The sequence below is a fragment of the Aspergillus fischeri genome, genomic scaffold (genome assembly GCF_000149645.3).
Source record: "Aspergillus fischeri NRRL 181 1099437636262 genomic scaffold, whole genome shotgun sequence".
Taxonomy (NCBI): domain Eukaryota; kingdom Fungi; phylum Ascomycota; class Eurotiomycetes; order Eurotiales; family Aspergillaceae; genus Aspergillus; species Aspergillus fischeri.
Window position 1 is genome coordinate 1475907 of NW_001509764.1, and position 27117 is coordinate 1503023.

General features: G+C 50.1%; 12 protein-coding genes and 2 non-coding genes across 14 annotated transcripts; 7 read left to right on the forward strand and 7 right to left on the reverse strand.

Annotated features, from left to right (window-relative positions):
- Positions 1 to 338: 338 nt before the first annotated feature.
- On the reverse strand, positions 339 to 742 carry NFIA_098660 (hydrophobin family protein; the record flags this gene model as incomplete). The annotated part of the gene is made up of 3 exons (XM_001262132.1): positions 339 to 380; positions 432 to 493; positions 544 to 742. The coding sequence occupies 3 exons, from the start codon at positions 740 to 742 to the stop codon at positions 339 to 341; spliced, it is 303 nt and encodes a 100-aa protein (XP_001262133.1).
- A 2052-nt stretch (positions 743 to 2794) lies between these two features.
- NFIA_098670 (pectate lyase) lies at positions 2795 to 3639 on the reverse strand (the record flags this gene model as incomplete). The annotated part of the gene is made up of 2 exons (XM_001262133.1): positions 2795 to 3198; positions 3279 to 3639. The coding sequence occupies 2 exons, from the start codon at positions 3637 to 3639 to the stop codon at positions 2795 to 2797; spliced, it is 765 nt and encodes a 254-aa protein (XP_001262134.1).
- Positions 3640 to 6442: 2803 nt separating this feature from the next.
- Positions 6443 to 7411, reverse strand: NFIA_098680 (ankyrin repeat domain-containing protein; the record flags this gene model as incomplete). The annotated part of the gene is made up of 1 exon (XM_001262134.1): positions 6443 to 7411. One exon carries the CDS (start codon positions 7409 to 7411, stop codon positions 6443 to 6445), a length of 969 nt encoding a protein of 322 aa, XP_001262135.1.
- A 757-nt stretch (positions 7412 to 8168) lies between these two features.
- NFIA_098690 (uncharacterized protein) lies at positions 8169 to 8831 on the forward strand (the record flags this gene model as incomplete). The annotated part of the gene is made up of 1 exon (XM_001262135.1): positions 8169 to 8831. One exon carries the CDS (start codon positions 8169 to 8171, stop codon positions 8829 to 8831), a length of 663 nt encoding a protein of 220 aa, XP_001262136.1.
- A 1394-nt stretch (positions 8832 to 10225) lies between these two features.
- Positions 10226 to 11311, forward strand: NFIA_098700 (uncharacterized protein; the record flags this gene model as incomplete). The annotated part of the gene is made up of 1 exon (XM_001262136.1): positions 10226 to 11311. One exon carries the CDS (start codon positions 10226 to 10228, stop codon positions 11309 to 11311), a length of 1086 nt encoding a protein of 361 aa, XP_001262137.1.
- A 207-nt stretch (positions 11312 to 11518) lies between these two features.
- On the reverse strand, positions 11519 to 12154 carry NFIA_098710 (uncharacterized protein; the record flags this gene model as incomplete). Its single annotated transcript, XM_001262137.1, has 1 exon — positions 11519 to 12154. The coding sequence occupies one exon, from the start codon at positions 12152 to 12154 to the stop codon at positions 11519 to 11521; it is 636 nt and encodes a 211-aa protein (XP_001262138.1).
- A 2083-nt stretch (positions 12155 to 14237) lies between these two features.
- On the forward strand, positions 14238 to 14325 carry NFIA_098720. The gene has a single exon. It is a non-coding gene; the product is annotated as a tRNA-Asp (tRNA).
- A 692-nt stretch (positions 14326 to 15017) lies between these two features.
- On the forward strand, positions 15018 to 15821 carry NFIA_098730 (DUF202 domain-containing protein; the record flags this gene model as incomplete). The annotated part of the gene is made up of 2 exons (XM_001262138.1): positions 15018 to 15384; positions 15511 to 15821. The coding sequence occupies 2 exons, from the start codon at positions 15018 to 15020 to the stop codon at positions 15819 to 15821; spliced, it is 678 nt and encodes a 225-aa protein (XP_001262139.1).
- An 842-nt stretch (positions 15822 to 16663) lies between these two features.
- Positions 16664 to 17321, reverse strand: NFIA_098740 (uncharacterized protein; the record flags this gene model as incomplete). The annotated part of the gene is made up of 2 exons (XM_001262139.1): positions 16664 to 16808; positions 16879 to 17321. 2 exons carry the CDS (start codon positions 17319 to 17321, stop codon positions 16664 to 16666), a joined length of 588 nt encoding a protein of 195 aa, XP_001262140.1.
- Positions 17322 to 19247: 1926 nt separating this feature from the next.
- NFIA_098750 (uncharacterized protein) lies at positions 19248 to 20042 on the reverse strand (the record flags this gene model as incomplete). The annotated part of the gene is made up of 1 exon (XM_001262140.1): positions 19248 to 20042. The coding sequence occupies one exon, from the start codon at positions 20040 to 20042 to the stop codon at positions 19248 to 19250; it is 795 nt and encodes a 264-aa protein (XP_001262141.1).
- Positions 20043 to 21030: 988 nt separating this feature from the next.
- Positions 21031 to 21449, forward strand: NFIA_098760 (uncharacterized protein; the record flags this gene model as incomplete). Its single annotated transcript, XM_001262141.1, has 4 exons — positions 21031 to 21045; positions 21096 to 21166; positions 21216 to 21302; positions 21356 to 21449. The coding sequence occupies 4 exons, from the start codon at positions 21031 to 21033 to the stop codon at positions 21447 to 21449; spliced, it is 267 nt and encodes an 88-aa protein (XP_001262142.1).
- A 505-nt stretch (positions 21450 to 21954) lies between these two features.
- On the forward strand, positions 21955 to 22039 carry NFIA_098770. The gene has a single exon. It is a non-coding gene; the product is annotated as a tRNA-Ala (tRNA).
- Positions 22040 to 23450: 1411 nt separating this feature from the next.
- On the forward strand, positions 23451 to 24650 carry NFIA_098780 (putative FMN dependent dehydrogenase; the record flags this gene model as incomplete). Its single annotated transcript, XM_001262142.1, has 1 exon — positions 23451 to 24650. The coding sequence occupies one exon, from the start codon at positions 23451 to 23453 to the stop codon at positions 24648 to 24650; it is 1200 nt and encodes a 399-aa protein (XP_001262143.1).
- A 148-nt stretch (positions 24651 to 24798) lies between these two features.
- Positions 24799 to 26901, reverse strand: NFIA_098790 (putative C6 transcription factor; the record flags this gene model as incomplete). The annotated part of the gene is made up of 5 exons (XM_001262143.1): positions 24799 to 25158; positions 25206 to 25485; positions 25539 to 25956; positions 26011 to 26748; positions 26808 to 26901. The coding sequence occupies 5 exons, from the start codon at positions 26899 to 26901 to the stop codon at positions 24799 to 24801; spliced, it is 1890 nt and encodes a 629-aa protein (XP_001262144.1).
- Between the last annotated feature and the right edge of the window lie 216 nt (positions 26902 to 27117).

Here is a 27117-nt window from a genome sequence, read left to right on the forward strand (position 1 = left end):
ATCCCCTCCGAGAGGCATATCTCGTTATGACGCTTGCATCTCCTTGAAGCCCAATCAGATGAGCTGTCAGTCTGTCCCCGCTCGACGGTTCTAGCCACGCCGATCCGTTCTAGATCTAGTTGTGTTTAAGCTTTGGCCAGGGGTGCTCAATGAATTGATCGTGGGTTATCTACGTTATTGGATAGATCCTCTCGGAATTCCTACGAAAGACCCTCTCATTGGCCCAGAAAACTGAGCACCTTTTCTTGATTTACTACTTATCTCCTAACTGCTAACTCATCATCCACCGTTTCAAGCATCTCGCTTCACCAGATACCAGGACCTTCCGCAGACGCCGCCTACACCTGGATCTGGGTGCAGCCAAGAACAATGAGTCCGTTCTAATATCAAGTAAGCATCCCACTCGATGGAATTCTGCTGTGTCTACTTACGTAGTTATTGCCACTGCAGCACGCAGCATTCGCATTGCAGCTACCGCTGACAAGACTGGTGCCTGGGCTCGTTAGCAAAGCCGAGGAGGATAGACTTCAGTCAGACACTTACAGGTCAAACCAACAGCGCCGGTCAAGGTATTAGGGTTTATGTTCAACAGTCGGAGCAGGTTCAAGGCATCGGCATTAAGGTTATCCGGGTCCTGGAGCTGCTGGCAGCATTTCGTGTTGGCAGCGCTGCAGGTCTGCGCGTTGACGGTCGCGAAGCAGGCGGCGCTGACGAGGGCGGCGAGGATGGTGCGGGCGAGCATTTTGCTGGTAGTAGCTGGTTGCTTGAGTTTGTGATTGTGATTGCAAGTGTGCTTATGCTTATGCTTGTGCTTGTGCTTGTGATTGTGAGTGTTGAAAGATGTTCTGGTCGTGGATGCATCCTCTCTTTATACCATGCTTGAGGGTCGAAGCGTTATGTCATTGACGCCTGCCATCCTCGAGATGGACTTGGAACAAGGCTCTCGTCATTCCTCATGCAAGCCATGTCTTGCTCTGTTCTTTGGGAGTAAGGAGGGTGTCATTCTCGGATGAGAAATTGCCGTGAAGCCATTAACGCACCCCGTTGCTCACTCTAATCGTCGGAGACTGGGGCAGTGGCACATTCTTCGGCTGTTGAAGAATGCGGTGTAGCACCTATCGATCTAGGAAAGCACCAAGAAGCTTTTAGACATGGCTTTCGGACATGTGATGAAGCAAGGGGATGGTCGCTGGCTCTTGGCCCAAGCGATTTGATATATTGAACCGGGAATGGGTCAGCAAGGGGTAAGCTTACCATAATTGTGACCTCAGCCCTCTCACAGATCCTCGTGTCTGAAATGCTATTCAGCCATGACAGGTTCCATTGTCGAATAGCATTTATGTTCTCCTGCTGTCATCTTCGAAGTATCTCGTCGTGACCGAGTCGCGTGGAGCGGCTTCAGCAATGCGACCAGCCTCATTCCCGGAGACGTCAAGAAGTCAATGCACATCCTCGGTAGGACTGGCTCAGGTATGGCGAATTACAAATACTAGCTCAAAGCCAATCTAATCCCTCATGCTGTCAGTTGTGTAGCGGTCAAGTGATCCAGCTGCAGGCGCAACACCGCAAAGCTTTGGCTACAAGCATGTCATACACAGGGAATGGATCAATGTGGCTCCAGATTTCAGGCATAATTACGTATTCTCCGAAGTCCTGGAATGCAATATGCAACTTGACTGATTCCAGAGCGCCATCAGCGAGATCATTGTCTCTCCGCGAGGCCCGGATGTCAGTAACCGGGGCTACACGGATGTCTCAGTCCAGGTCTCAGCGTCGGCAGTAAGGATCTGACCCCAACTATCCAGCAGACTATGTCGCTGTTCAGCGTTAGGCCCCGACACTCAGTATTGTGGCATCGCTCAAGTCTCTGGTACTCTGAGCCTCTTGTCCATTCACTAACGTGAGGCTATAAGTCCCTCCATTTCCTGCAAACCTTAATCAGAATCTGACAATAAAACTCCCATAAGAGCTGGTAAGTCATGCAACAAGGTCTTCAGCTCTGCAGTCAGTTCCTGTTCTCAGCACCGATCGCCATCCTATCTGCAAGGGAACTGCTCGAACAGCAAATGTGCGTCAGTTCCAGCTGTCGAAGATACAAGCGGATTACAGCTGGGCCACAGGACCCAGTAAGGGGACACTTTGTCTTCGGCCGCTAAGACGGATCGGCGGTCCTGACGCTCTTGCAAGAGCTAAAGGACTTTGATGGCATTTACGTCAGGAGATGTCGGTGGCAAACCAAACATAGGAAGGATGCTCCTGCAGACGGTCAACTGAAATGGTGTTCAATAAAAGAACAAGGCCAGCACATGTTTCCACTGACCTAGATACATTAGTAATCTAGATGCAGATGATGACCGGTTGATCGCCCGAATGCCCAAAATAACCAGCCACTTTTCTCTCCAGCGGTCGAGCGTCGAGCGTCCTTGCTTGAAGGATACAGCATTTCTTCTATAGAGGAAACGTACCTTTACTCAAGCTGCTGAAACATCATACCGTGAGTCAATCCGCCTACATCCGCCTATCTACTTGGCTGCGTACACGACGGATGTCCATTTGGAACAACAAATACATGCTTGAGATTATCGAGTTCCTCCAGTCTATCTCCCCTGTCCAAATGGATGTTTTCTTGAACGCGACCGTGTCAAGAACAGTGGGCGCTCTTCTATTGAGATCTCTGGTATTGGTACAAATCCAAGCTAGAAGCTACTATTATCTGGCTGATACTGTGTATATACACAAACAATGCCACTTAAACTCATCCAACTCATCCCTTCCTCAGACCGAGCGCAGCAGCTTAGCACTTAGACAAAGGCTCCTTGTACTTGCAAGCGTTGCTAGGGCCGGAACCCTTCTTCTTAGGCTCCTTGTCATTGTTGTCGGTACCCTCATACTCAACACAGATCTCCTTGACGCTGCTAGCACAGCCAGAGATAGTCGCAGTATCGCCATAGTTGGAGTTGATGCCGACGAGGGACTTGCCGCTGGAGGCCTTGACGCCGCTGATCTCGACGGTGCGCTTGAACTGCTTGCTGCAGTTGCCGCAGGCGCGGTACAGCTTGCCGAAGTTCTGCACGGTGAAGTCCTGGATGGTCACCTTGCCGCCGGAGTTGTGCTGGATGACCTTGTCGTCGGCGTTGCGGGCGCCGCCGCCGATGATGCGGTGGGTGCCGCTGCCGCTGCCCTTTAGGGAGAGGGCATCTAGATTACATTAGCCGGAGGCTGTGATGGAGATTGCGAAAAGGAAAGGAACCGGGGGGAAGGGGGGGGGGGGGGCATACCCTCGCAGACGTCAGTCCACCAGACGTTCTGGATGGTGCAGGAGCCCTTGCAGTGGACACCCTCGATCTGGTCGGCGCCGATAATGGCGTTCTTGAGGGTGGCGCCGTCCTCGAGGATGAAGACGGCGTCCTTGTCGCCACCTTCCTTCTGGCCGCTGCACTTGACACCACGGCCGTAGGTCTTCAGGCCGCCGTCGAAGGTGCCGCTGACGGACTTGGGGGAGGAGTAGGTCACGCTGCCCTTGGAGGAGGGGATGGGGAAGGAGGCGCGCTTGTCGAGGGCCTGGTGGGTGGTGGGATCATGGGGGGTGGCAAAGGCCGAGGTGAGGAGGAGAGGGAGGAGAAGAAGAGGTTGATACATTGTGGTGATTGATGGATCGAGTCGGAAGATTTGCTTGTCTGGAGTGTTGATGAGATGAGCGTGGTGATGAGGAGGACAACGGTGGCAGACGAGCTGAATTTATACTGTCCGGACTGAGGATATCCCGAAAGCAATGCAATATGGTATTCTTGGTATGTCTCACTGCGATACCTGTTCTCTACATTTAAGGAAGCAAATATTAAAGTGAAACGGCGGTGATGAACCCCATTTCCGCCATTGACAACAACATCCCGAAGCCCTGATCCATGACGCCAAGCACTCATGGCGTTTACCAGCGGAAAGCAGTTGGGAACTGTCACCTGGGTCAGGGGACTCAGGGACCCATATTGCCTGTGATTAATGAATCAGGGACCCATATAGCCAGCGTTAATGTATATTAGTCTCACCCCGTTGGAGGACTCAATCGCCCGAAAGCCGCTCATTGGTGGAGCATATTGATTCTGACTCGTATTGTGCAGGGCTTGAAGACGATCACTGGAGACTGTTATGCAACTTTTTCCAGGGACATCCTGCAGCACACTCGCCAACTCTTGGGAAGTCGGGGAAATATGCAAGACCCGTGGAGTATCTATGCAGGGCAAAGGTGCAGCGGCACTTCCAAGTCGACAGCAGCGACAACAACGGGATTTCGCTCCGTCAAACCCAGAAAGCCAACATCGGCGTATGATATGCTTGGCGCCCTTATAATCTCCTACGGTCGGACGTGTTTCAGTGGCCCATACTCTAGATGGTTCTAGCGCAGGGGCTGTGGAGAAGCGGACCCTCCCCGTATGGGATGTGATACCGAGATTTTCCCATGGAGCTTGGTTTCTTTGGAGATATACATAGCAGCAGATCAACAAACCATGAATATTTGACCTAGCTATAGTCCTTAGTATCTGGAACACCAGCCGCACAGTCCGGTGACAAAGGGATTGTTTTACTAGAAGGCAACTGACACGGCAGGACGAGACAATCAAGCAGGTTCTTGGCATTACCTATATGATCCTTTCAATAAGCCATGAATCACACCGATGAAGCAATGTCTCCGTGCCAAGCCCCCCGACGCCTGCCAAGAGACTCTTGTGTTTCATCTGCCCCAGAACAGAAATCCCTGCGCACTTAGCCCGGGCGTAGTCGACAGAGAAAGTACTCACGGAGTACTCGGTACTGATTTACCCGAGGCCATAAAAGAGAAAATGAGCCGAGTGCTTCCTATTGGTTATGGCTGTCATATTTTCTGCCACATTGTTTGGCATAAACTGCACTCTACCATTTCTACTAGCTAGAAATCGTGGTCCTGGACACCTTTTGTCATGTGGTTTTATGTTGACACACTTCTAGCTACTCAAAGTATCTGAATCCGGAGAGTGTGGATACATATATTCATCTACTCTTGTACTTTCGTTTGGTACGAGTAGTCAGCGGGACTGAGTACACCGACATTTGGAGGGTATCGAGCCTTCGAACTAGTGGTTTCTAAGCAGATGTCTTGCTCGCCTTCGTCACGGAGCTATTAACCCATAGCGGATGTAGACAGCATTATGAGATGAGCCCATCCAGTGTGGTGGACTATCTCCTTTCTCAATTGAGCTCGGGATAGCATCCGACTGCCGCCTTAATATAACCACCTGCAGCGTGTCTCACGCGGGCCGAATTGATTGGTATATTTGATGGCTACAGCGCTCGGGCATGTCTCGTGACGGCATTATCCCGTGCAGAAGATATTGCCTTGAGAAGATGTGATGGACATAGGACAAGTCTACTGTGCAGTTTGTCCGTCTCGTCTCTGTTGCTCATGAAGACCATTCGAATCTAAGGCCTTGTTCTGAATAGATAGGAAAGATATGGTGAGTTGATTCTTTGCACTTTCCTGGACGCAGCTGCTCGAGAACCATGGCTAGCGGTGTATGTAGTCTTGGCCAAGACATTCTGATGAAACCAAATCTAACTAGAATCAATGGTACTGAGTGGCAAAGGTGGTTTCCTTCAGAAATAAGGCGCGTAGACCCTGAAGAAAACCAATGCCGAGAGAGAGAAGCATACAAAACATGCAGGAGGCCACGAGTCTGGATACTCAACTTCCCATGAATTGGAGACCGAGCATCACCTTAACCCAATCATGACCAGTGTCAGTGAAAACGTCTCTGCTTGGGTCTTCACTTGGCACTAGCTGGGGTTGTAAGAAAATCGATCATATAGTTGTTCAATCCCTGAAAGCAAAATAGGAGGTCACGGGGCAACGCAATTCTGCAATATTCCATCAATCACTCCGCGGGCCTTGTTACCACTGTTTCTGTAATGGAGGCTATGAATTGGAGTGCGGCTGTCGTCGAGTAGTTGGCGACAAGACAATCACTACTCATTTGCTATTGATGCGAAGGAGGAGTGTCTCAACTAAAGGCTATGATAGAAAGGCACAGTTCTACCCAAGGAACTGAAGATCCGTTTTAGCTCTAGGAAGATTGGTTTCGACTTGATTCAACATATCTACAAATGAATCGTGTTCAGGGTTTCACGGAGGAGACTCGTGATAGATCATATTTTGAACTGATTCGGTTACTATTTGGTCCTTTCGTCACCATTTATCAAAGCTGTGAGCCGAGGCGGTTGATACTAGCAGCAGCTATTAATTTCCGGAGACACCCTGACTCTTGTGTTTAATGAGTGGCTGTCGCATAAATGTGCACTCACCCGGAGGTCATCGTAAAGATAACAAAAGCATGCAGAAAATGTAGCCATGTCGACTCTCGTTGGGATTACCCCGGGAAGAGAGCGTATGAAATAAAATTTAATGCGATATTCAGGTCTCGGCGCCTGCATTCCTAAGCATCTGAATAAGTTTGTCAAGTCCACGACGAGTAGCCAGCATTAATGCGGTCTCGTTTGCTTCGCCGTCCCGCACAGATAGATCAACCCCAAGCTCCGCGGCGCGTTTCACCAGCTTCTCTCGTTCATAGGCAACCGCCTCATGTAAAATTGTTCCGTGATAGGTCTGTATGTGCGGGTCCGCTCCATGAGTGAGAAGAAGTTCAAAGGCATCTTCATGACCATTGGTAACAGACCACCAGAGAGGCGAAAACCCATCAATGTCCAAGGCGTTGACGCCTACCCCAGCGTCGATCACCATCTGGACAACTGCGAGGTTGGGGTTTAGCTCAGCCTCAAGAATGGCGTGCAGAAGTGTTTCCTTGAATTCCGCGACAACCGAAGGGTCGGCCGCCTTAGCGAGCATGAGCTGGACGTTTTCAGTAAAATTGTTGTCCCTCCAGCTTTCAGAACAGGCCCAATGAAGCGGAGTCCTTCCTAGTCGATCCTGGGCCAACAAGTCAAAACCAGCATTGATAAGCGTTTTAGCAGTTTTGTTGCGACCTTCAGAAATAGCAAGATGTAAAGGCGTATAGCCCTGGCAAGTAGCCACCTGGTCCTCAGCACAACGTCTGGCAAAGAGGTTGACAATGGCTTCAGCGTTCTTATCAACGGCCCAGTGCAATATGGTATAGCCCCATTCGTCTTGATACCGCAGTTGCTCAGCAGTCACGAGATTGGCGAACTTTGGGACTGCAATGAGAAGCGATATCGTTTCTTCGGGCCACAGGTGATCCACAATAAGCTGGATGACCTTAGTCGGCAGATGGAGTAACTTCGAGGCGTGCACTCTAGAGGGGGCGGCCATATTGCATGTATGGGTAGGTTGCAACTCTATCGCTGTTTTAGTAAGGAGATCCAGAGGAACACAAGTGTGATAGGTGAGACGAAAGATGATGCTCATAGAAGAAGATTTATGATAGAGGTTGCACGCTTATGCCTTGAATTCTCACTTTCACCTTGGAATGAGGCTACAAGCTAGTATACATCCACTATGTTGTGTCCTTCATGGGCACATATGATAAGAGATATTCACCATGAGCCCTTCAAATGAGCTCGTCTTGAATTTTGCTTAGCTTTTTTATTGTAGCTAGAGACGAAGAGAACAGTAGAGGGTATGTCTGTAATGTGAATTCTAGATGAGGCCATTCAGAATTTGATGTATGCTATGCCTCACTCCTCTAGACGAGGTACCGGGTTTCCAGATATGTTCCCATTATGTTTTAGATACTGTAGACGATTTTGTTCTCTTCATTATTGGCAAGAGGCCAGTTCATGGGCTGTCTATCTGTATCTTATAATCATTTCCTTAACAGCTCTAATCTTCTCCCTTGTGTCATTAAGTTATCTAATCTCATCATCTGCTCATCCACTCTTATAGAAATATGTATAAGTTGTCATATGCATCTTCATACAGTTATGTATCACTTATGATAATTTATGGACATAAATTAGTCCCTCACTTCATCTTGGCCGAATATGGACCAATCATTCGCAGCATAACAATAAAGTCAAGAATGCGAGTGGGTCATGCTGGCGTCCAGATCTCGTATTCGGACTCGTGACGTTGGCATTTCCGTAACCCGTTCTATTTAATCCATACGAGCTCGCCCACTTTCGCAAACATTCCATTTTCTTCACCAGCCGAGTCGCATCACATCATGAAAGCTCTCATTCCTATAACGTCCGCCATTCTCGGCACCACCGCCGTGGGCGTCTACCTCTTCCGCCAGAACCTCAAATCCCGCATCTCAATAAAAGCGCAACACGGACATCTTCCGCGCTCAATATCCTCCAATATCACCACCGCCCCCGATGAGGTCTTCACCGAGCAGACAGTAGCCGTCTACGACTCGGCCTCGATATCGGTGCCACGCGGGAAACTCCCCGCTCTGCCGACTGAGGAACTGCTCACCCGCTTGATGCGGCGGAATATGAGTAGCTTCACGAGATTGCCGCAAGCGTATATCCTGCGAACGATGAGTACAGAGGCCGAAAAGCCCAGTTTCAAGGCTGCGAACCTCGAGCGCCTGGATTTCAAGGAGGGGGATCTCGTCTGCGGCGCTTACCGGGTGATTCTGCGGACGCCGGGGAAAGTGGAGTTTGAACTGAAGCCGATGGGGGCTGTTCGCGGTCGTTTGGTGACTACGATTACGGAGAAGGACGATCAGATAGTCTTTATGAATGAGACGTTGATGTGGAAGCCGAAGGGGGAGAAGGGGGTGATGCCGTTGGAGACTGCGGTGGGCAAGTGGATGCATGAGTTGACGGCGTGGTGGATGGTTGATTCTGGGGTCAAGCATTTGATGGGTTTGAAGAATTGACGGTAGACTAGTTGTATGGATGAATCTCCTCTCTTCGGCTGTCTGTACGGTTAGTTTTTCTCTCTTCTTGTATCTAGCGATGTGCTTCTGTTCCACTTTTGCTTGCATGTTTCATAGATGTTGCTGTTCAGCGGAAGTAGGTTAGTATTGAATGAGATATGTATACTAGGATGCATATCATTAATTCATGTAGAATATAATATTCAACCTCCAGGGAGGTAAAAGTCGGGAACTGTATCTCGCCAATGGGTTTTCGATATGACGAATCCGCTGGACCAGATACATGGAGAGTAATACGTAGTAGATTGAGAAATCCGTATTACTCTGGGCTTATAAAGTACGATTGCCACTCCCATGCTGATGATTGAGTAAACTCTATCATCTGTTCGTTACTTAATGGTGTATCATCACGATACGATGGCCGATTTTGGATAGGTACATTTGACCGAACGGGAATATTAACCTTATTATGGTTGCATTTCCCCATAATCATTACATCATTTTCTGTCATGTTCGTGCGCACTAAAAGCCAGTGGATAATGATTAGAAGCAGCTGGTTCATGCTCTTCCTGTTCTGGGAGAAGATGATTGATCTCCGACATCAATAGAGGCCTAGAGAGGCAGTCTAGATCGATCTCCCGAGAAAAAGAGAACATGCTGTGTTCCTGAAAGACTTCGCAGTTCATTGTCCAAGCTTCCAGCGACAACCTCAATACTAGCAATGAACTGCATGCCCAACGGTAAAAGCGGGGCATTTGGCGAGCTTCTGTCCCGTTGACCCCACAAAGCAGAAGCTAAGAGAGACTAAAAGAGACACTAAGGAATAGGCAGCAGACCCGATTGGACTCGGTCATGAAGGACCCAATTTCTGCCCTGATTCATGAGCCGGGATGCCCGTTGGCAATTCTCACTGGCCGATGTCCACCACACCGTTGATATTCAATCAGGGAATATGCAACCAAACCGCATGGTCTCTGTCAAAATCAGTAACTCCGATTTCAAGTGGAGCTCGAGTCTGGACCAGCATGGCACGTAGCTCCGATGAAGAGGGACAACTCAGAAGACGAAGAGAGAAGGTTTTGTCCATCATAGTCTATATAGCCTGACTACCTCTAGTTGCAATTCAGACTGCCTTCTCTGTCACCAAGCTTGAGTTTGATTAGATCTTGATGCGATGTAGTCGTCATTGACTCTCTTCGCTAACTTGCAAACTTAATTCGATTTTTTAATGTCGCGAGTTGTTGAAAAGGCTTATGATAATGCTCACGCCTTCTCATTGATTCCAACATTCCGTTTCAGTGATTTTCAATCTGGAGTTCACCTTAGATTCTATCCATCCGTCCATTGCTTACATTGCTTATCTCGGTATCCTATTATACACCCTTGCAGTCAGCATGGGAAGAACCATGCTTGTCTGCCTCGTAGGCAGTATCACGGCCTTTTCCGTTCTCACTGATCTTGCTATCTCCATTACTTCCTACATGCTTCAAGAGAGCCCATCAAACGGACCCAACCCTACCAGATGGAGCAGCGTATCTCTCTCAGCCGTCAATTTCATACTTGTTGGTCTTCTGTCCTACCGATTATACTTTGAGAGCGAACCTCAAACGACGGAATGGATCCTGTGGAAATTCCGAGCTCGAGCTCTCTTCTGTCTCATCATCTTTATCAATATCGCCATCATCAGCGGTGAGAGGGTGCAACACCTCTACTTCAGCAGGCCAAAGAGTTCGTCCAGCAGCGTGTGGCTCTCTCTGAACATAGCCCATGCCGTCGTATGGACGATCTCAGCATACTGTCAAGGATTCCTCTCTGCCCTCTCGTTTGTCCTCTCCAACATCCTCGACAACCAATCCGGTCGAGTGTCCAACCCACCCATTAATATCGGCCGCACAGCCGACTCGGTCTTCTCAACGACCAACCTCATCTCACCGCAGAGTCCACAATGGAGGAACCCCCTCCTATCACCTGTCCCCTCATTCCTCGACCCCTTACCATCCCCTCAGAGCGAGATGAGCGTCAGAACAAGCATCCTCCGCTCCCCACTCCCAAACTACTACACCTGCAAAGACCCCGAGCCGCTCTTTCTGCAGGCACGCAGCAGGAAAAAGCCCCTCCAATCGACTCCATCCATCGACACCGTCATTCGGTGTCCTGAATCCAACAATGAGGAAAGCGCGGAAGGCATCATGCCGACTCCCACCCAGACTGCTCGCGAGTCCCTCCTCGAGGCTATTGAGAAGAACATCCACCCGCTCTTCAGACCTAGCACGCCGCATCTTTCTCCAATGCCGAATATGTCCACTTCGATCATTGCTCCGTTGGAAGGGCCTGACCAGGTGTCCGTGTCCGTGCCACGCCAGAGGGAAATCGTCGATCCGCAGCTGTCGCCTGAAACAGCGCAGCCTATCCTACCATTCTATGTTCTCAATGCGACGGGAAGGAATAGCCTTGCGCGGTATGAAGATAGTAAGGTTTAGGCCTCGCTGCCATTTCTTTTTCTAGATATGTGTTGTATGTCAACAAAAGCTTTATGGTTTGCACAATGCGGTGCTTCGCTGAAGACGAAAGTACATACACTCATCAATGATTCCCTAAAACAAATAACTTATTTATGATCCCGAAATGCCATCTCAACCAATCAATACACCTCCAATAACCAGACGCTTCTCTCAATCCAGCATAATCTACACCCCCAAACACCTCCCCAACCCACAACTCTCAAACCGAAACAGCCGCCCATCATCAATAATCGTATCTACTCCCAACTCTTCCAGTACCTTCTCCCCATCAACCCAAAACTGGAGATTTCCATTCCCCTCAACACCCCACTTGACCAGAATAGACACCACATACCACCTCCCCAGCTTCACACTTCCTAGACTAAAAGTCCTCATCTGGCGCTCATGAGGCGTTCCAGTGACTAGACGAGCGTAGAGCTGATTCTCCTGGACCCAGATTAAGCCTGGTAGACGGTCGGCGCCGGGGGGCTCTGCAGTGAACCGCGCGAGATTGTAGTATCCCCGCAGCGCGAACTGCCATTCTTCCTGGAGGGAGAAGGCGAAGCTGTGGAAGGTTGTGTCGCCGGGGCGATAGGTGTTGTGATTAACAGATTCATATTTATATCTGGGTGAGTTTGTATTTGTGTGTCTGTGTGCGAGCAGGTGGGTTATGTTGAGGGAGGAGGGACCGGTGATGATGACGCTGGGGGATTTCTGGACTGCTTTGAATTCATGGTTGTGTGTTATAGTAGCTGTCTGAGAGGCATGTGCGGTGATACTGATGCTGGATAGTAGACATGCTAGAAAGAGATTTGAGAGCATTATGTTGTTGGATCAGATTAGAGGAGTGGGTTGTCATTTTTCGCCATGGTGATGTTGTTATCTGGCCTCTTGTTTACTGTCTTGTGTGTCCTGGTCTCTTAGATTGATGACTCGGCTTATGGAAGATCTAGTCTCCTCGTGCGAACAGACACGGGGAGAGATGTATTATCCTCCGCTTATAGAAATGAACGTTTTGACCAAATTTGGTCATTCTTCTGATTTTTTGCAGCAACTGAGATGCAGACGGCCAAGGCCACCGCCAAGACCAACACGAGGGAAGCCTACCAGGCAGATCCCAGGCAGACTCTCTGGTGAATTCGTATCATATCCAATATTCTGAACCAATTGAGGCACTGTCATATCGACAAGAACTGACCCTGGCGATAACAGCGACAAATGTTGTACTAGGGATGAGCGTCAGGTCCGTCGCTGAACAAACAGCGGAAACTGTCCTCGTCGCCCTCTTTATAATCGGCTTGTGGTTCTTCTGGGCAGCGACCTTAATCTCCAACGGCCTCTGGTATGCACTTCATCCGACGGAGATAGTGAAGAAAATCCGTACGACTGGAGGCCATCCACCAGTCGCTCTGTCACGCTCCCGCCGCTCTCTGACCCTTCCTCTCCGGCCGCAGCTGGAGGATGTGCAGCAACGATGTCACGACCAGCTCCAGTCCCTATTTTTCAAGAAGCTAGCCCCTGAAATCCGCAGCATGATATATCGCGAGATTCTTGTGCCGTCGAATGCGCTCCATGTCCGGCGAACCCATCGGAGACTATGCAGCATGCCGTGCAGGAATTTAAACCGACAGGTGGATGTGCAAAGTGATATCCACAGCTCCTGTTGCCCTCCTTTGGCCGAAGACGGCACAGTGGTAAGGCGATTGCCCGGTGAGAGCCCCCATCAGAACCAGATATTACCGCTGCTTTGCAGCTGTCGCAGAGTGTAAGTTTTCCTTCGGAGTCATATACTGGCTAGTAATGGCCGAGCTCATTGCTACAGTTACACAGAGGCGATTGGTCTCCTCTATGAATCGAATAGATTCCACTTCGACAGCCCGCTTACGGTTGAGGCATTACCACTGTGTATGGTCCCTCGTCGACTTGCATCAATACGATATATCCGGCTTGACATTCAAGCTTTTGAAAATCGGGCCATCGTCGCCAATGTTATTTCATCCTGGGAACATGCATGCGCTGTCCTTGCGGGTATCGAGGCACTCGAGGATCTTGTTGTCACCTTACGCTCGCTCGACAGGGGGACATGGTACAAGCCGCTTCCCCTGCTAACTCTGCTGCGGCCATTGACTAAGATCACTGCCTCGAGGTTTGTGGTGGAGGTACCCCCTCTTGATGATCCAGAGAAAATCGTTGGCGGGCTGGGAGTTGTTCCATTCACACTAGAAACGAAGGACTTTCTGCATGGAACGATTCATCAATGTTCCTGGTGGGGAAGGCAGGGATCAGAGAGACCCAGGTGGTTGCCTCCACTGTGACTGCGACAGGTAATAAGAATATGACGTGCACCTATCGGGAGGAAATTGACGCCTGGATCTTTTTCTCGACAGCACCAACTTTGATAACTCGAATTCAGAGTAATCATGGAATCAAACACTTCCACTCTAATTGTGGAGGGCATATACCGCAGGAAACCAGTTGACGGATGTACTGAGTGATCAGTGCGATCATGACCGAAATGGTCAAGTCCTCGGGAATGATTTTTCAAGGCAGCGCTGTTTTGGGAGGCTCCGCCTCCAGTAGAGGTTTGTCTAACAAGCAGCAGTCGGCGTGGTTGGAATTTCATGATCTGGGTAGAAAGCCAACCTAGAATATGGTGGTGGAAATATATATGGGGAATGTGAAGGTGGACGAGTAGTGGCTGGGAACCAGTCAGCCACGCCAGCGATTGATTTTTAGCACGTTTCTGATATAACAGGATAGATCTGGAGATATTCTATGAGATAGAACAGAAAAGGCACTGGTTTTTGCGAGAAGGGAGGTCCAAAATGGTCATCCTCGTAGGATTCTCCTCTCTTTGCAAAAGAGACTTCATAAAGTTCAAAAATGCTAGCCTTCCACGAAGAAATCCTCGATGGTCTAACGGTCATGATTTCCGCTTGTCACTCCAACGAGAACGAGCGCGGGAGACCAGGGTTCGACTCCCTGTCGGGGAGATTTCTTTTTTCCTCCACTCCTTTTTTTGACCTATCCATATTTTCTCTGATCTATATTTGCACGGAGTATTATTCCATCGTCGTCTTTTTCTTTTCATTTGCTAACCCCTATGTCCACACTTACGGAGTACAACGCAACAAGCAATCTCAAAAATTTTCCGTTTCCGGAGATGGAACGTATTTCGCCACCGCAACGTGACCAACAATGGCATTTCCTGGAGTAGTTAAAAAGAGTATGGATCAGGGCAGCTTCGGACAATTTGGTCATGACCTCATCCAGGCCAATTCCATGTTTCAGGGGAATTCCATGTGTGTCTGCAAGGAGGGTGGTCGTGGCTTGACCTGTCAAATGTCCGCGCAACGCTCGGGAATTCATTCCTACAATTAACTAACTCGTGGACATGACTGTAGAGTGTCTACACCGCATCTTGTACAAACCCCGATATGACCAGAAAAACACTTGATATCGTCTGCCAAGTAAATTGTGGGAACTGGGACTAAATGGGTCGGCGATCAATGGCCGTGCCTTATTGCCTGAACCGGCCAGATTCGCCGACCCAAACAGAGATGGGTCTTGTACTTAGCTCGCTCTCTACCCCAGACACAATCCACCACTCATTCTCCTTCCCCATCGCATCATCCAAGCCCGCAATGACAACATCGCATAAGCCTCTTCATCTTTCCTGACAATAATGGCAAACCCTTCTGCCGAGCATGCGCCTTCCGCTGAGCCCTACTCCTCGACCTCCTCCGTTTCCGGCACTCACCAATCCAGATTGCAGTCGCCGACCGAGAGTGAGGCATCGCGACCGTCCGGCCATGGCATAGAGAGGAGAGATTGGTTCGAACTCCAACAAATTCCGACTCAGGATGACCAGCTGGATGATCTGTCATCGGGATCGATATCTTCGGCAGAATACCGAGTCACTACTCGTCGCACGGTATCCCGGAGCAGCTCCAGTCGGCAGCCACGCAAGGGGGTCTTGGGCTACATTCAACGGTTCTGGGCAAATAACGTTTGTTTGACGGTGCCACAAAAGAGCAACCGTGACCATTTTGGTACGTATGCTTATTTTCGATTTATCGCATTGGATAGAATTTATTTTCAAGGTCCATTCTCCGTCTGCGGAGTCCCACCAGAGAATGGTATTAAGCAAAAGCAATTCGAAGGCTAACAGCATCTAGCGCTGGAACGAACATTCTTGGCGTATATCCGTACCTCGATCACCGTTGCCATGCAGGGTGTGTTCATCGCTCAGCTGTTTCGTCTGCAGAGCAAGACCGCTGACCATGCTCGCCTGGGTTACTATAGAGTTGGGATACCTCTTGCGGTTACCTGTCATGTGGTTGCCATTCTAGTCGCTCTGATGGGAGCGCATCGGTTTTGGAGGCAGCAGAGCGCTGTCGCACATGGGAAGGTCTATGCAGGGGGTTGGGAGCTAAATTGGATAGGGATTTTTATTGGTCTGGTAGGTATGCTTCCTTCTCCTGAGTGAAAGTTGGCTAACGATACAGGTGAATCTGGTGATTTTCATACTCTCAATTGTTATTGCGGTCGGAGTATCGAACAACAACAAGGGATGAGGTCTATGTTTGTCGTCTTGTACGATTCACTGCGTCTGATTCAACACAATGATCGATACGTTGATACCAAGGACTGATCTTCGCGTCCTCATTCAATCAATCGAAATTCGATTGACGAGGACGAGAGGCAAGCGTCAATCCACCACACCGAAACCAGAAGGCGGCTCAATTGCCATCTGCTGTACATCATCGTCTGTATCAGCTGTGTTCCTGGCAGAAACAGAAAAGGCTTGTGCTGGTCACAATCCTCCTTGTCACAGCACGCGCACTCTCCTGGGATTACTGCGAGAAGAATACCGATTCCGCATCTCGTCCTTGGAGGCGGGGTCCCCACAGCGGAGGTCTTTTCCGAGTTCCAATGAGCCACCAGCATTTCCATCACGGGCGGAAATCCATGCATTCCATAGCAGACCGATAATATCCTCATTATTCGACTGGATGATATTCGTTACCCCCAGCTTCCGCGAGATCGAACCGATTCTTGCCTGGTTGGATAAACGCAATATGTGGTACATCAGAAAAGCACTATTTTGAGTGGAAGCATAGGATGAGATGAGACAACGTGCAGATGCACAGGAGTGAAGAAATAATTGATTGGATATCAGAATTATTAAATTAAGCATGGGTATATGGTGGTATCATCCGTCGACATCATCTCCGCAGCGTACACTTTTCTCTCATCTCCTGGTGACAGGCTAGCTGGATTATCATGAACTTAATCCACCGCCGCTCGCCAGGAACTACGACATCATATCTATGCAACCTCGACTGTCTGCATCTGGGTTCCCTGCGTCGCAGCCCTCTCCCTCTTCCTCATGCCGGCGAATCCGGGGGCGTCACACTCCAGAATCCCAAGCATGGCAAGAACAACGATGACGAAGAGCGCGACAAAGAGCAGCCTGCTCACTTGCATTAGCCACGTTGACCTCTCCGGGGGGTAATTAGACGGATGTGAAAAAATAAACGTACCACGAGAGCACCGCAAACGCAATCACCGCATTATAGTAATCGGACGTAGCGCCCAACCCATCCAGCTTGGCCGCGATGTCCGCAAAGCACGCGAGCCAGAACACCATCGTCACGAAGTACACGCCGCCTAGCGCGCCCGTGATGATCGTGTTGAGCCGTGTTCCGGGGGCGGCCTTGACGCGGAAGAACCAGGGGAGAAGGAACGCGGCGACAGAGACGAGCATGGTCCAGACAGCGGTGAAGATCTGGAAGGCGACGATGCCAGGGACGGAGAACTTGATGGTCTTGTAGGAGTAGCCCCAGGAGCTGGAGGAGTCGTAGACGGGGATTTTGCGGGAGCCGGTAGAGACGGAGGCGATGTGGCCGCCGAGGCCGAGCTCGATGACGGCGAAGACGAAGGCGACGCCTAGGAGGGCGGAGGGGATGATGGCCGGGAGGCGCATTTTGCTATTTGCGAACAAGCTGCTCTGGTCTTTGTGATGTTGACGGAGAGAGGAGACGCGCAGAGCGGCTGCGCAAGCTGTATTTAAATAGCCTTGAGATCAGCCTCATGACTGTCACTTGGCCTAAAGCTCGTGTCGCGGCATGATTCCTCTCGACTTGGCCTTCCAATCAGGCTGGAAGAAAAGTGCCTTGCCGCTGTTGACTGGTCAAAGAAAGCGCCACAGGAAGTGATTTCTCGTATTTCGCAGATCGACAGATCGGAACCAACAGGAATGGGGTCTTGCGGTGTCTGATTTGCGTGATTTCTGCCCTGCAGTAATTGGAGAAAGGTAAACATCGTGATAATGGAGATGAGTGGAGATGAGTTCGTATGGGTGTCGAAGACCCTTTGGAACAGATGGGGCTAGTGATGGAATAGCCTCAACCTTCTTCCTTGTTTTCCTCTTCAGGGAGGATTTTCCGTCAGCTCTGGCCAGATCTAATTTAGTGTCTCGCTTGTCGTATCCCTTTCCGAATTTGTGGTTCCTTTATTGAGCCTTGTGCAGCCTTGCGCCGTTTCTGTGCATTGGCGCCTGGGGCATGAGGCTGAGGCTGTGCCTGATGATACGAATGCCTTCAGCATGGCGTCAATAAGGTCTGTGAGCTGTCATACGACGCACGGAATACAAGTTTACTGGTTATCACAGCTTTTGCTTGGTGACAAACCTGGCGCTAAAACTTGCGTCCATCGAAGTAGTGGAGCTGATCAGCAACGGTTCATTCCTTTTCAGACTCAGCCCTGAGGGCTATTCTAGACTGATCTCGATTAAAGTTTTCACTCTGTTCGTACTCTGGCTCCTTCAATCTTAGATTTGCTGTCAATGAGGCACTTGCACGCGCGCATATTCCAGCTCAACAATCAGCATGTGGGATCGTATCCTGCTAATATGCCTCCTTGATAATTATACATACATCTGCTGTATCCGGCCTCCTCTTCAAATGGCGTAGAAGCTAGTCACCGACGCGAGACTGACTGTAGTCGAGTAAAGGGTTACTTGAGGATACATCCGTGACCCTCTAATTAAAGCTGAAACTGTATTGAGCCTCGTCTAATCGAACCAGTAGAGTAGACAATCTCGTCCCCGCTCGAACAACTAGCAGTATATGATCCCGCTAACGTAGAGCTGTCTTGATGGGTGAGAATCGGCTATGGGAGTGTACGGAGGAGAATGATCATGGCTTCGGAGTTTGATACTTGCTGGATCCACGAAGGCAGTGACTAGCCTTGAGAGGACCAACCGATGCTAGTTACATATCTAACCCAAGTCCTTTACTCGCGGTCGTATACAAGTATCTGGTTGTTCTCATTCTGTATTGTCGATCGTGGAACCTCGTGTATCTATAATGCTACTGACACTAACTCGATGTCTATAGAGCCAACAATCTTCAATGTAGAGGCAGGCGCATCATAGAGAATAAACACCCTTGAACACCAAGAACGGAGACGGTATCCTCTGACCATCCTGATACAATCGCAGGATAATGGGGTTCAGCCAGACGGGAGTCACCCACAGAAAGAAAAGGCCTACCCAGACATATCCGATAGCCTTTCTCCAACGATAACCCATCCCATTGATCATTCCATGGCAAGTCCACCACACCAGATTCTCGAACGCGATGCCCGGAATCTGCAGACAGAAGAACCACAACGCTCCGCTCTGGTCGAGAGATACCCCGAAGCCGAGATCCATGAGAAAATGGACTAACCCCGACGTGGCAAACGCCATGATCAGCCGGAGACTCCTGGCAACAATCCCCTGCGGGAGTCTCAGAACGTCGTACAATAAGAAATCCGCATTGGATGTGACTAGTTTACGTAGGATCTGATGCCAGGCGATTCTACTTCCGTCAGTCTAGTCACAGCAGGAAAATGATCACTAAATCACTCACCCCCAGACCCGCGTCAACGAGTACATATCGCCCAAGTTGCCGAAAACCGGCGGCCAGTCGACGGGCTCGTACGCGCCCACCGCGACGCAGAACATCGCGAGGAGGCTATACGTTCCCAGTATAGCCGCTCGCGTGATGAGCCCAAAAGAAACGGTGAATAGCATCTGGACGATCGCGCGGCGCGCAGTCCATTCCTCCCACGTAGGGAGTAACACCTTCTTGGAGTCTGAGATCTCGGAAACCATTCCCGCAAGAAGAGCATCCCCCGCATCGATAGTGCAGAAATGCAGCACAAGCAGCGACCCGCATACTCTGAGCGCACACTGACGCAGGAACTCCACCTTGTCCGGGACGAAGCCCGGGTTGTACTTGTCGAACGCGGAGACAGCGCGGATCTGCCACGGGGTGTTGACGCGACGGTAGTTGAAGGCCATTTCGATGGACCAGACGAGTCTTCTCGAGTAGCTACTGTCTGCAGTCTTGCTTTGACTGAGTTTCGTCTTCCATGCGATCTGCTCGTCGAACGAGACCCGGCTCAACATTAACAGGTCGATCGCGTTGAGCACATTGACCCAGCACATGGCGGCTAGGGGTCCTCGCGCGCGAGTCTCGGCGAAGGTCTGGCGGACTTGAGTCTGGAAGGAGTAGGCGAGTGCGATGACAAGTACAGTGACAGCCGGTCTAAGTTTGGAGTATGGCTGTGTGAAGGCGATTGTCCATCCTGTCAGGAGCTGGACGAGAAGCCATTGTGTGAGCAGGATGCTCCATGCTGATAGCGAGTTGAGGTCCATTGATGACTTTTATGAGATGAAATAAGGTAGCAGTGGGACATCCGTTGATTTAAGACTGGACATGCAGTCGTGCCTGTTCAGCTGCATGAAGTGTTTGATGTTTGCTACTATTATTGCTTTTTCTGTGTGATGATCCTTGGCGGCCTTTTGTTGCCCAGCAATTGGAGCAAGACCCACCGACTATTGATTTTAATTCAGCTGAACGCTAGACAGAGAGATAGTGGATAGATTGTCTACCTACGTAGTTAGGTACCTAGTGAAGATGTGAATGATTGAAACTGATTGGGTAGAGTCATTGCTTACATGGTCATGCTGAGTGCTTAACTATCCCTTGCTAAGACACCAGCAAGTTGTAGTGTAACCATTCCACTGATGGCATAAATAAACATAATTAAGCTAGAGTTAGGATAGATAAGACAGCATAAAATGATAAGGTAGTCTAACAGAAATACATAAACTAGATTGTGTAGTGTGGCCATACCATGGTGAGTTTTAGTTTGTTCTCCATAAACGACTGATGATGTACAACCAATTACTATTAACCTCATGTACCACTCTAGGATGAGTCTTGAGATGAAAGTCAATTGATGAAGATATCCTGATACATCAACTGATTACCCCAGATCTGCCCATTATCTCACCACTTAGAATCATCACTCAGGCCACCCGTGGATCATCACCAACTCAGTCTTTCCCCGCAAGCAAATCACCGTCCATTGACCAATACAAGCCATCATGAAGTATCCATGATCTCACCACCAAAGGTCACATCCAATCAAGTCCATATACAGAATATCGCTCAACCATCTGATTGCGTGCCATCAAACCATTTATCTGGATCATCTCCAGACGCAATGACCATTGCATGTCTGTCATCAGTCATCTTTTGCGGGGTGTTCAACAGTTATAAAGGGATTCCTGCGGTCGCGTGTCTCTCAATCAGCCAGAGAACCTTCAATTCCTTCTGCTGCATCCACCAACCACCACAATGACCAAGGACCTTGTCAGTCAGATCCAGCAGTCGAGTATGGAACCTCGCTGACCCGTCTCTAGAGCTTCGACGTCTACTTCTCCAATGAACAAGCCCACGCCCGCTTCGGCGATGGCAAAACCCTTGCAGAACAGTGCGTTAGCTCACTGTCACTTTCTAGATTCATACTGACGGTCACATAGCCTCCGCGAAATCTACGAAGGCGAAGACCTCGTCTTCCCTGATACCTTTGAACACAGCGACACCTCTCCCCCGGTGCAGTACTTGACGTAGGCCTCCCTGAAACACCTTTCTACAGAACAGCCATACTAAGTTGGTTCAGTGTTGAAGCACCTGACGATATGACTGTCGAGGAACTCTACGAGGTAGAGGTTCCTCCTGGATTGATGGTGAGGATTGAGGAGTTGCCGCAGTAGTGGTGCTCGTCTTTCCTCACCACCCCAAATTGAAGTTTTTGTTTGGTCATTACGAGATACGATGTATACCTAGGAAATTATTCAATCAATATGTTCAAATTTAAGTGTATGGATATATGCAGGTCTCAGCCATTGGATTGATGTGACCGAACCCAGGTTACACTGATTAGGTAAAAAGAATGGTACATCAGGCCATACTCAATATATATACGAAGTAGACGACCAGTATATCTAAGTGGTTACACATCAATCGAATGCCCTTAGCTGACAGCATCTGTGTGATCAGTAGCTAACCCCTTGCTTCCAACCTTGCAGGTCTTGATTCCAATTCCCATGAACTTCCTGAGACAGTGTCAGCAACAGACAGCAGTAGCAGTAGCACTCCAGTCTCATATGGCCTAACATCCTGAGTTCAAGGAACAAAGACAACCTCACCAAGACACTGGTACTTTTGTATGCTAAAGTGCCATATATTTTGCTGATGTAAAGCAAATACCAATAAGAAGGGCTTGTGGTTTAGGGGTATAACGCTCCATTCGCATATGCAATGGGTCTTGGAGAGGTCCCGGGTTCGATTCCCGGCGAGTCCACTTTTTTTTCTGGCCCCATTTTTTAGTAATGGGCAGTATGTAATTCAAAGGCTAGGATAGAAAGCATCCAGCCAAATATGGTTTAGTTCATTATATAGGCCGACAGAATGATGCATTTGGGGCTGGATTCCAGTTATATCAACCGCTGACCACTGACCATTGACCGTTGGTGCATGCCGTTAATAACAGTCAGGCCATGCAAGCACTGACAAATATCCCTCATATTCATGTCTCTTTCCTTTGCTTTGGAATGCAATGCGTAAACACATGTAATATTAATTATCCAGCGCAAAAATTTGTCTCGCCCGTACGACTAGGTGAGGTAACGCTGGGATGCATGCTTAGCTGCAGTCAACAGGTATAAAGTCCAGCCCTCCCATCCAACTCTCTGATCCTGATCAGCATCCTTCACTATCACTTACACTCTCGAGTAGGTCATGTTCTCTTTATGTTTCAGTGGATACTGACAATACGCAGAATGAAGTTGATTTACCTGCTTATATCCCTCACTGCTATGGCTCTGGCTGCGCCGAGTCCTCTGGATGAGTATGTGTGCCATCCAGAAGACCAGACCTGTGCTACAATTGCTGGTCCGATTGGAGTGTGCTGCCCTGGGCTTAAGTGTGTATATATCAGTCCGGATCTAGGGGTGAGTACAGTGTCATCTATGAGTTGGGCATGGCTGATTCTTGCTAGGTTTGTCAGCCTAAATAAGACTCCACTTGAAGGGAATGGCGGCAGTGATACTTGGTGTCTGCGCAGAATTGGACGTAGGATGAGAAGGATTCCTGGACTTTGTCACCTTGTGTTCACATAAGAATATATCCTAGCTAAAGTTCTGACTGCTGCTGCACGATCCTTAGGGATCTAAACGTCTAGGATAATGTAATTATTCTCTAAAACATTTACATGCTGATACTCATCTCTAGTCTGCAACCATTACATTCCTTAGTTGAATGTAATAGGCCTGGAGTAGCACTTCTATTGACATAAGTATATATACTGACCCATAGTTAGTATGCAGCTGGAAAGCTCCAATAAACAGAGAGACAAATTTTGATTAACATAATATGAGACAGTGAATCATCCTACTGATACCACGGAACAACTTCCATCAAGTCAGCACTTGGTAGAGGACGTACCCATTATTGCATCATGCTGTGGGTCAGCCCGATCCGTCCGGTTTGGTCGGCAGCAACAAACAGGCAATACAGCTCTAGACCATCAGTTGATTATCATCTCAAGCAGTTTGTCAATTCTGTTTATCTCAAGCTAGATAGCTTGTGCGGGTCTGGCTGACATCGTCATTCTCAGTCATTCCGTGCGAGACTTATCTAGCGCAATGACGTGGTTCCATGCAATATAAGTACATCAACCCTACAACACTACAGCTAAAAACCAAGGTAGAGACATGGCAAACGCCCCCCACACCTACGGCAACGAAGTCTACGCCAACGGCCTCCAAAACATCAAACCGGCCATCAGCTTCAACCCGCACGACTGGGAAACCCACGCCCGAGACCTCCTCTCCGCCGACAGCTACAGCTACATCTGGGGCTCCGCCGGCCTCCGCGAAACAGACACCAACAACCGCGACGCCCTCCGCAAATGGGCCCTCATCCCGTCACGCCTCGTCAGCGCCGACTTCCCCTCCCTGAAAACCACAGTGCTCGGCCACGAATATGACTACCCCATCGCCGTGGCGCCCATCGGCGTCCAGCGCATCTTCCACCGCGACGGGGAGGTCGCGGCCGCGAAGGCTGCAAGCGCGCAGCACGTCCCGTATATCCTGAGCACGGCCTCGTCGACGAGTATCGAGGATGTAGCGGCGGCGAGCGGCGACGGGGCGCGCTGGTACCAGCTTTACTGGCCGCTGCGCGAGCACGATGAGATTACGGCGAGTTTGCTTCAGAGGGCGAAGTGCGCAGGGTATAGAGTGTTAGTCGTCACGCTCGACACGTACATCCTCGGCTGGCGGCCGTCGGATCTGAATAATGGGTATAACCCGTTTCTGCGGGCAGACAAGATCGGCGTCGAGCTGGGGTTTTCGGATCCGGTGTTCCGAAGGCGGTTTAGGGAGAGGCATGGGGTGGACGTCGAGGAGGATATGGGTGTCGCGGCGGCGGAGTGGGCACATATGATCTTCCCTGGGCGGAGCCACTCGTGGGAGGAGATTGGGTTCTTGCAGGCGCATTGGGACGGGCCGATTGTGTTGAAGGGGATCCAGAGCGTGGCGGATGCGCGGCGGGCGGTGGAGGTCGGGGTTCAGGGGATTGTGGTGTCGAATCATGGGGGGCGGCAGCAGGATGGGGGCATCGGCTCGCTTGATGTGCTGCCGGAGATTGTGGATGCGGTGGGGGACCGGTTGGAGGTGCTGTTTGATTCAGGGGTCCGGGGTGGTGCGGATGTCGCTAAAGCGCTGGCGCTCGGGGCGAAGATGGTGCTGATCGGGCGGCCGTATGCGTATGGACTGGCTATTGCGGGTGAGGCGGGTGTCTCGCATGTCCTGCGAAGTATCCTTGCGGATCTGGAGCTCACTCTGCACCTTGGGGGGATCAAATCGGTGTCTCCTGAGCATCTCAATCGGTCAGTCTTGCGCCGAGTGAGGTAGGAAGCACCATGATCCTGTGCAGTTGCTATTGACAGGGTTCGGGAAGTGTCAGTGCTGAAGTACAGTGCTGAGGTACACTTAGGTGTTCATTATATAGCTCTTATAGACCAGGTAGATGCTTCCAATGCATACGGCGAAAGCTATTCGGCTAATCAAGTCGACTCTCGATCCACTCCAGGAGATTTGTCCCATCGTCCAGCAAGATCGACTCCCCATTCAACCAATCCGCCGCTACCGCAGAGGTAGGTACACTAGAGGGCAACGTCGGCGGATTGACCGATAAGGCCTGGTTGAGGATGCGGCAAAGGATACGGCGCGCACGCTGGCAGATTTCATAATTTCCCTCATGTGGTAGAACGACGTATTGGAGGTAGGATGCAAAGACGCTCAGGTTCTGGATGGTTTCAGGCCGTCGGAACATCGATGGAGTAGACCGTGATGATCCGTCACTTTGGCACAGCAGCTCGATTGCGAGGACGCCAGCAGCCGGGATGCCAAATGAAGACGCCTGCGTTGGTGAGAAGCTGCGGTTTATGGTTTGGGAAGTGGACTTACGTTCCACCCTATGTTGTATGTTCCAGTTCCCGATGCTATCTCCCTCCCAATGAGGTCAAGAGCCGTGCCCAGGATAGTCTGTGAGACATTGATCAAGGCGTCCGATTCGGTCTGGGAGCGTCTGACCAGTAGCCGGGAGAGAAGAAAATCATTGTAAAGGAAGTCAAGATAGAGAGGAATGAGGAGACTGCCACTGTCCTCGGAGCTGGCACTGCCAGGACGCCAGCGAAGGAAACCGGGGAGTTCATCCCAAGTTTTGCAGGAGATATCAGACACTTGCCTAGACATTATCAATAACGGCCAGACGATTGCAGATTTGAGTCTTGAACTCACTTGGCCTTCCGGGCAAGGTCATCAACACAGCGGCTCAGCGACAATTCGAGGATTTGCTCTCTGATTGAGCCCACTAGAAGAGAAACTCGCATCCACTGGGCCGTTTGGATGATGCCTTGGCTGTTCCAACCGTTCGCGTCCAGTCTGTTGACGGCGGCATCTCGAGTGGCCGGGTCCGCAAGGATCTCGTCGTAACGCAGATCCAGAGGAAGTTGCACATCGCAGTACCTCCAGATGATCTGAGGTGGTCGTCCCAGGAAAGTGGCCAGCTGCTTATCCATGATATAGGCGCTAGCCATCAGGCGTTTACGGAGCTCCACCAGAAAGAAGGGCATGCGCGCGTTGACCTTGGACTGGTTGAACCCGAGAGTAAATACCACAGTGGCCAATTGGGCCAGTGCTCGCCACGCCCGATAATCTGTGCCTGTCAGCATAGCAAACCAGTTTGCCAAGATGAGACGCCAGATCATACCATTGTTACCATAGATCAAAGCTAGCAAATGGGTATGCTGATACAGCAGCCAACCCAGCGGGTCATGGATTATGCCTGAACAGTCGCAAAATTGAAGACAAGTATCGCCGGCAGTGGCCGCAAGGATCCCCAGCGATCTTTGATCGGCTGGTGCAGCACCTGCTAACTGAGATACAGACTTCCAGTCTCTCTCCAGCAGGGCACCTTGACCCACGACGGAGAAAACCAGCGCGATGCCTTCCCATCGATTGGAGACACAACGAAGATATTCCTCTGGTGTCGTCGACGGACCGACTTCAATCGACTGCGAGGTCTCGGCAAATAGTTTCTGGGACCACCCTAGCAGGTTCTCATAGTACCGCTCTTTTGCATCCTGGCCATTTGCCAGGAGTCTGTGGTTATCTTTCAAGGCCGTAAAGATAATACGGACGAGCTGTTGGCCGACAACGCAACCTTCTGGTGAATTGTCTGAACGATTTTCCGTGAGAGTCTCGTAGAACGACAGATTCTCAAACAGGGTCAGCAGTAGCCGCGCACCCAGCTGAACTTGCTTTGGACTCGAGCTGGTCCCATTGTGCTCCAAGGTCGCCAGCGGCGCGAGGATCCCGTTTAGATGCTCATAGTTCTCGCTGGACACGCCAAAGCAGCTCGTCAGTCTGGAGATCCTAGGTGGTGTGGCCGATTGGGCTTTCTTGTCCCAATTATTGTCTGAACCTGCAGGCATATGTGGCGAGGAGACTGGATCAGAATACCAGCTCCGAGTCATAAGCGAGGGATGATAAACACAGACGTCTGACTTTCCGCGGCGAACACACCGCTGGCATGTCGGTGTGGAATGGTCACAGCGTAGTTTTGACCTGCGACAAGGCTCGCAAGACGTCTGTACGCCATTCTGACGAGGAGAAGACATGACTGGTGTGGCGATTGAGCTGGTGGACTGAAAGATGTGGGATGGCTGTGTTTAAGTAGCCTCGGGATTGCATGATGTCCTCTATACGTGTCAATGTGCAGCCTAGATGTTAATATCACCTGAAGCGTTGAACGGGAAACCACATTGCCGATGCTGAGACAAGGATACTCCAAGATAAACCCCGCTTTGACAAGTTA